The sequence below is a fragment of the Phalacrocorax carbo genome, chromosome 2 (genome assembly GCF_963921805.1).
Source record: "Phalacrocorax carbo chromosome 2, bPhaCar2.1, whole genome shotgun sequence".
Classification (NCBI taxonomy): domain Eukaryota; kingdom Metazoa; phylum Chordata; class Aves; order Suliformes; family Phalacrocoracidae; genus Phalacrocorax; species Phalacrocorax carbo.
Genome location: NC_087514.1, coordinates 12,960,165 through 12,968,532, shown reverse-complemented (window position 1 = coordinate 12,968,532; position 8,368 = coordinate 12,960,165). Strand labels below are relative to the sequence as shown.

Sequence of the window (8,368 nt, the reverse complement as noted above, 5' to 3'; positions counted from 1 at the left end):
CAAGCGGCGCGCGGGCCTGCTCCGGCCGCGGCCTGAAGCCTGCTTGTAAATCGCGCAGGCGGCGGGCCGGGAGATGCCCGTTTCAGGTGGGCTGACGTGGATTACACTTCTGCATTTAATTTTTTGTTTTGTTTTGTTTTTAAATCAAGTCAGCTTGAAGTTTCCGAAAGTTAGTCCCTGTATCTGTGGCTGCTGCGAGGATGCACAAGGAAGGCAACAGGATTTCAAAGGAAAATGCCTTTTTTCCATATGATCCTGATCTCTGGTTATGCATCGAATAAGAGAGGGTTTTTGCCACACGCACGAAAGAACAGGAAATTCTGCATAACCCTCCCCTAAATTAAAAGCTCATTGTTTCTTCAAGGCGAGCTACTCGCTTAAGAGCCAGGGAGCGACAACTTTCGCGCTGCCGGCAGCCGCGGGCGGCGGCGGGTCCGCCCGGGAGTGAGGAGGAGGAGGAGCCGCCAGGCGAACAGGCGGTTTTATTCTTTGGAAAGGGTTTTTGCGGCGAAGCAGTGTTTTCAGGAATATGAGGGATGAGCCCACGTTTATCTTTTATGCGATGGCATATGGCGCTTTGCTACTGCAGACACGCCAGCGGGGGAAGGTGAAGCTTCCTGGGAGCGAGGCGCGGCGGACTGAGCCTCCGCACTACCTCATAAAGCCGCCCAGGCCGGCTGCAGCTCCCGCGGCCGGCGCCCTCCTCCCCGGCCGGGACGGCCCCGCCGCGGCCCTCGTCCCCAGCGGGGCGGGATGTTCCTCACGCAGACCCCGCCTACCCATGCGCGGCTCGCCGCGACACCGGCACCGAGCCCGGGCCCGGCGCCCGCCGCCCCGTCCCGCCCCGTCCCGTCCCTGAAGCAGCGCGCGCCGCGGCCACCGAAGCGCCGCCTGAGGCAGCACGCGCCGCCACCTCCCCCCGCCCACCCCGCCCCCTCGCGTGGGAGCCGGGGGCGGGGCCGCGCACTGCGACGCCCGCGCGCCCCGCCCCGCCCCCGCGGCCCGGAGGGGGCCGGAGCGGCCGAGGGAGCGCGGAGGGAAGATGGAGGTGGCGGCAGTGGCAGCGGCGGCGCGGCGGGGGGCCCGGGCGGGCCGGGCGGCGGGGCGGTAGCCACCCACCCGCCGCCCTCCCTCCGCACACCCGCCCCCTGCGCTCTTTAAGAGGCGGGCGAGGCGGGCTGCCTGCCCCCGCGCCGGGGATGGCGGCCCCGGGCCCTCCGCGGCTGCCCTGGCTGCGGCTGGGCCCGCGGCTGCGGGCTGGGCTGGAGGTCGCGCTGCGGGTGCCCAGCTTGTTCCTCATCGACGCCATCTTCAACTCGTCCCCGCTGCCGGGGGGTTCCCTCTGCGCCGCGCTCCTGGGCGTGCTGCTGCGGCTGCTGGGTGAGAGACCTCCCCTCCGTCCCGCCGCCCTTCCCTCCCCTCCCCGCCGGGCGCTGGGGGAGCGGCGCTCCGACGGGCTGGGGCCGGGCCCGTCCCCGCCGCTGCCGGCCCCCGCCGGCCTTGTTCGCAGCCGCGGGCAGGGCACGGTCGCCGCTTCCCCTCCTGGGCCCAGCGCCTGGCTGCTGGCGCGGCCTGGCCCTGGCCTCGGCCCCGGTCCCGGTCCCCGTCCGTCCCCCCGCCGCCTCTGGCCCCCTTCCTCCTGCCGCCCCGGGCCCCTCCCGAGCGCCCGCCGGGGTCGATCCCCGCCGCCTGGCCGGGCCGGGTCCCTCCCGCTGCCCCGGGGCGGCGCAGGGCCTGGCGGAGCCCGGCACCGGGCTGGGCGGCGGCGGCCGCCGCCATGTGCGCGGGGGCTCGGCCCTGAGCCCCTCCTCGGCCGGGAGCGTCTGGCAGGCTTTATTTCTTTTTTCTTTTCATAAAGCACTTCGGATAGTATGACGTCTTCCTGAAATGTGCTGTTAAATCCTTGCTTTAGCACCAACAGTTTAGAAATGCCGGGCATTTGATTCCCAAATGGAAAAAAAGTCTCTCGAAACGTGCCAATGGTTATTTTTAAGTTTCGGGGTTTTTTTTCCCCTTTTTTCTTCCCCGGAATGACGATTGAAAATCCCCGGTACAACTAAGTGATGCTACTTTCAACATTACTTGCAACCTCGGGTGCTTAGGGGCTGGAGCCCTGTTCCGCTCACTCCTGTACGGGGGATGCTGCATCGTGCGCCCTGTCTGGGCGCTGGGAATCCTGAGGCAGGAAGGAAAGGAGAATCCAAAACACAGCAAGAGTTTTTTTGCAGGCCTGTGACATGTTGATTTTATGGTGTCTTTGTTGCTTATAGTAGAAAAAAAATAGGAAGGAAATAGGTGGCACGGCTGCTGGGGTAGAAAGCTGAGAAGAGTGGTTAAATATCACTTTTAAATGTGTGATATTGGGATTAACAGATTAAGGCACTTTTCAGGATTGCATTTATATGATCACTTCTCTGGATGGGTTTGGGGGAAGAAGTGGGGTAATCCCTCTGCTGACTTCCGCAAAAGAGCTCTGGGAACAGTTTATGCTAAGGGACTTATATTGTACTTTGTGACAAGCGGTCTCTGGCTCTTGGCTTTACAAAATTAAAGAAAAACTAAAATGTAACCATTTAAAGATAGTGTCAAAGCCCTTCTATGTGGTTCAGACAAGAGAATGCTTTTGCATCTATTTCTTCCTCATCTGAATTCAAGCATTAAAGGGTTGGGTTTTTCCTCTTGTTAGGATAAACTGAAGTATTCATTTTGGATCATTCTGTATTGAAATACTGGGGAAGTTGCCCTTTTAATCACCATTTGTAGGTTTCAAATGACTGATCGAAATTTTTCCTGTAGCACAATACTGTTTAGCATAGGATAAACACACAGCTTGTCCTCTAGATACAAAGATTGTGGCTCTGGAGAGATCAGATAGCTTTCAGGGGGGATGTTGAGCAGTTCTGAAATATTTTGCAAGCAGAGCTCTTCAAGAATGCTGATAGAGATCTGAGATTTTTAAAAAGTTTTACTGCAGGATTCCTCAGTCTGATTCCTCCATCACTTATTTTCTATACAAGTACATAGAGTTACACGCAGCCTGGAACCAAGTTCTACAACTGGAGTGCAATTGCAATTTTACTTCAACCTGATTAACCTTGCTTTTTCTCCAACACAATGTTTACCCTCCATACCTTTGCGTGGGTTTTGTTCAGTGTCTGGATTCCAGCAGAACCACCACCCCTGGGAGTGTGAAACTGTCACCTCAGCCTGCAGTCCCTCCTCGGGGAGGACACTGATTTTTGAGAGGGTTACTATAAATACTGCAGTCTGCAGAAAGATCTGGAGGCAAGCAGAATGGCTGGGCTAGGGGAAAAAAAATCTGGCAGTTCTACATGATTAAAGTACTTGTGTACAAAGGTAATTGAACTCTGCAGCCGGCTGGAAGTCAGATTCTCGCTAATGTGCTACGACAGAGATACTGACAAATTGCAGGAGTTAAAGGGGAAAAAAAAAAGGCAAAAGGGAGCAATTCACTGCACCACAAGAAATTATTTTAGAAGTAGATGCGTGTGGTTTGATTAAACACCATGCTTGGAGGCCGTACTGGAGGGGGTTGGTGATGCGGTGGCGTGGATAGGAGCAGTAAAGATGAGCAGCAGTAAGTATAGGAAGACGAGGCAAACCTTCTCAAAGGAGGAACTGCAGCATTTTCTATCAGAGAGAAGATGGGAAAAGATTGTTTGGTGAACCCTTCTCAGGGCATGGGGAAGTCTTGTCACGGCAAGATGGACTGAATGATATAAGTGGGGATGGATGGGGGAGAGGAATGCTCAGCTCCTCTTCTGAGACTCGCCTTACCTCCTGTGGTCTCTGGAGGTTCCTTTGGGGGGGTCTTGTCCACACAAGCTGGACAGAGAAATGCTTTACCTTTTGTTAGTCCCTCTTCAGAGGAACCAGTAGGTGTAGCTTTTCTGCTGGCTCGTCGTACTCTTTTTAGGATGTGCCTCATATGTGAAATGTCAGTGTTTTAAGACGACCTTTAGTATCTAAATACAGGTCTGTTCCTGCAACTGCAAGGAGAGAAATAGGTTTTGTTTACAGGTGTTTCAGAGCAGCCTGCCTAGTGCACAACACATCTCATTTGGCTCAAATGATCAGAATTATGTAAGTAATGAGCTCATTACAGGCATTTGAGCCTTCTCTGTGACTTCCGAGAAAAGACAAAGGGTACAAACCTGTCAGCTTTCCCAGAGGTGTTTATGGAGGTAGGCATGAAAAGGCAATGAACTTGTCAAGCTTATTTTCAGAAGAGCGGTGTATGGGACGAATATTCAGCTTTTCATGGAAGAATGAGCTGCGATACAAGGCGCTTTCTGAAAACTGACTGAGGCTTCTCCTCTGTCAACCTCACAAGGTTACCACGTTAATGATTAGTTAAGGAGTGTTTTTATATCAGCAAATGCTGCTGGCAAGGAATACTGTTAAGGTGCATGAATAACCTTTTTCATAGTCTGCCTTGTGCTACTGATTCATGTTGACCCTCTCCCTTCTTATTCAGCCCTCCAGGGTGGGGGCTGTTTGGGGTTGTTTTGGACGCAAGCGGCTGACAACACTACCGGTGGAGTCAAATGCTGGTTCTTAGCAAAGATTTGTATTCCCATGATCAAGATACCATGGCTTAAAATATTTTTTTAAGCACTTGATTATGGAGGATTTGGAACAATCTAAAATAGAATCATCAGAAAAGACTGATGCTGTCCTCCAGCAGAAAGAGGATTACTTGTGATTTCATTAGTTTCAGCACAGAGATTGAAAGCAACTTACTATCAAGTGCAGGTTGTAGATATGGAAATCTCTCCGGACTGATTTGGATGAGAAGGCAGTTGCATAGACTAGAAGCTGATTTTGAAGCCCAAAACAAAGGCAGCATGTTTCCGGAAGGAAAAAGTGTTGAAGGAAATGAATCTAGTGATAAGTGCCATTTAGTTCAACATCTGTTAGGGAAGGGCCCGTGCCTGTGTAGTGATGAAATTCATATGTATGCCACAGAAGGAGCTTACTGCCGTCATAAATGTAATGCCAAGCTTCTATAGATGCTACGATAGGGTTTCTCATAGGAAGGTGCAGACCATCCGGTCATGGTCAAGATGTGCTCATGGTATGAGGGAAAGGTTAGCAAACAGGAATTTCAAGATCTAAATCTGATCTGTAAGACGCAAGTTTGCGCTGGCATTGGCGAACAGGCGATCGGTGCAGTTTTGGATCCCGTGTACAAGAGCTTTGTATTGCAGAGGGTCATCTCTGTGAGGCACTTGTTTCAGGACACCTTACCAGGAATGTAGGCGGACTGAAGGGAACTAGAAGAACGCCTTTCCCCCGGTGCTTGGCTCTAGTGAATTAGGGGACTTAGTAAATTTTACTTGTTTATTCCTTATTAACTTTGCCTATAAAGGTGATGCTATATCTGGTAATTCTTTTCTGCTTTAGAACTTGTCTGCCCTTAGATTTCAAGACCAAGGCTGAAAGGCTGGGAGTTGTCACTGCTCTAGTCTGAAACTGCAGATGAACTTAAAAGTAATTGTGACTTAATGCCTGCATTGGCTTGGCATCGCAGCTGCGGCGCGCAGAGGTATTAAATGCAGAGATTAAGTCGTCCTCGTCCCTTCTCTGAAAAGGGCACGGCTGCTAATGTAAAGCTACGGGTGACTAATTGGGAAGCGATACATTACATAAATGTAGCTCCAAAGCTACATTTTCAAATTCTTAAAAAAGTAAAATCTGTTGATTTTAAAAAAGTTGAAATCTGGTGTTGCATTTCTGCTGAGAACTAAAAGATTTCAATCTGTTTTTAGGTGTCTTTGTATCCAGTGTTGTTCTGGTCTTACAACAGCGAGCACTTTTCAAGTTTTATATGATTGCCTCGGCATTTCTGCTGGCTGCGACTTCAGTGTTGGTGAATTACTATGCTGCTTTGCACATAAACTTCTACAGTGCCTACTACACAGCTGCGTTCGGCATTCAGATCTTCCCTCATAAAGGACCTTCGCTATGGATGGCACTTTCCATCCTTCAGCTTACCTTTGGAATTGGATACGTTACGTTGCTGAACGTGCAGTCCATATACTCTCAACTCATCATCCTGGATATACTGATTCCTGTAATTGCCTTGGTTGTTGAATTACCTTTAAATGTCCGGCAGATACTAGTTTTTATTTCGGGCCTAGTTCTGACACTAAATACCACAGCCATTTTAGTTACAAAAATGAAATGGTTCTATTATTCGGTGCGATATGTTTATCTGCTGGTGAGGCACATGTATCGGATTTATGGATTACAGCTGTTGATGGAAGACACATGGAAAAGGATTCGTTTTCCAGCTGTACTGCGTGTCTTCTGGCTAACGAGACTGACGGCACAAGCTGTGGTACTGACGTACGTTGTAAAGATGGCTGAAAAGGATACAGAAGAAAAATTCTTCTTGATATCGTGGGATAACTGTTGGGAACTGATTTGCAGCCTGATCATAAGCGGGTGCGACTCCACTTTGACTGTGTTAGGCATGAGTGCTGTCATTTCCTCAATAGCGCATTACTTGGGACTTGGTATCTTGGCCTTCATCGGATCAACCGATGAGGATGACAAAAGGCTTGGTTTCGTAGCGCCTGTTTTGTTTTTTATTTTGGCTTTGCAGACTGGCCTAAGTGGGCTGAAACCAGAAGAACGACTAGTTCGCCTGAGTCGAAACATGTGCCTTCTGTTAACTGCAGTCCTGCATTTTATCCATGGAATGACAGACCCCGTGCTGATGTCTCTCAGTGCCTCCCACGTGTCATCATTTCGCAGACACTTCCCTGTACTCTTTGTTTCCGCTTGCCTTTTTGTCCTCCCGGTTCTGCTCAGTTACATCCTCTGGCACCACTATGCACTAAATACATGGCTTTTTGCGGTTACAGCGTTCTGCGTAGAGCTTTGCCTAAAAGTAATAGTTTCTATCACTGTTTATATATTGTTTATGATTGATGGCTACTACAATGTGCTATGGGAAAAACTTGATGATTATGTCTATTATGTTCGTTCAACTGGCAATATTATTGAGTTTATATTTGGAGTAATCATGTTTGGAAATGGAGCATACACGATGGTTTTTGAGTCAGGAAGCAAGATTCGTGCTTGCATGATGTGTCTACACGCATACTTCAACATCTACTTGCAAGCAAAGAATGGCTGGAAGACTTTTATAAATCGCCGGACTGCTGTTAAGAAAATAAACTCGCTTCCAGAGGTAAAAGGAAGTCGGTTAAATGAAATAGATGATGTATGTGCAATCTGCTACCATGAGTTCATCACCTCTGCTCGCATTACTCCATGCAACCATTACTTTCATGCACTTTGTCTTCGGAAGTGGCTGTACATTCAGGACACTTGCCCGATGTGCCATCAGAAGGTGTATATTGAGGACAAGGAAAATGCCAATACCTCTAACAACAACGGGTTTGTGGCACCAAATGAAAATCCTGCACAAGTTGTAGAAGAGGCTGATGCTGAAAATGAACTAAATGAAGATAATGACAGCTCCGATAGTGATGAGGAAGATGATGACTGTGTGGCACAGCACTCGAGTGAGACTCTTAATGTAGACTCTTGACTCTCTTGGTGATTAAGATGTCCTTTACTAAACCGTGAGGTATTTGTTCAAGATTGACTTCAACAGAATAAAAGTATCACTTTGTAGTTATTGTACTTAAGCACAACAGCAGTATCTCAATGTTGAGTCTGTGAATGGTGGTTGTTTACTGTGGTGTGTGCTACTGTAAATATACCTCTGATTTTTGCTGGTCTCTTTCATGACCACCTTAAAATTATGTACATTATTGTACATGGAATAAAATGTTTTCACATGTTTTTAAGATGGTTGGAAAAACACTCTTTAATTGATGTAGTGATGATGCTGTGCCAAAGACTGTATACCAGTAATCCCTGATCAGTGAGGTCTGGATGCAAATGGAAAATACTGGTGAAAAGAGACTGTTCAGTGGGTCAAATTAAAACTGAAAAGCCTGAACCAAAGCAGCTTTACTTACCCATTCAGTATAAGCAGAGCTTTATTGCTAAAAACTAGTGAGTTGTGTTTTAAAAAAGCAAAATAAATAAAAATTTAGGTTGATACACTTAATGTTATAGCATTTGTGTATATGGAGCAAAAGATGAAACTGCTAAGCTTTCTGGTGAAGCACTAAAGCATGCCACTGCTGTGTTAAACCCTTCTGAACTGCCAGTAGTAGCTTGGAGCGCTCTCCATGTGAACGTGGCAGCCTGGTACTCATCTTCTAAGGCATACAGGTATTAACAGGAGTTGCTAGCATGGGCTATCCTTGAAACTGCCCTTGCACCAAGATTCAGGATCAACAGGGCTGAGAAACTGCACAAA

General features: G+C 48.8%; 1 protein-coding gene across 1 annotated transcript; it reads left to right on the top strand.

The window, feature by feature from the left end:
* The first annotated feature begins 983 nt into the window (after nt 1–983).
* RNF139 (ring finger protein 139) lies at nt 984–8,108 on the top strand. The gene is made up of 2 exons (XM_064442118.1): nt 984–1,380; nt 5,793–8,108. The coding sequence occupies exons 1-2, from the start codon at nt 1,200–1,202 to the stop codon at nt 7,583–7,585; spliced, it is 1,974 nt and encodes a 657-aa protein (XP_064298188.1). The 5' UTR covers nt 984–1,199; the 3' UTR covers nt 7,586–8,108.
* The last annotated feature ends 260 nt before the right edge of the window (nt 8,109–8,368 follow it).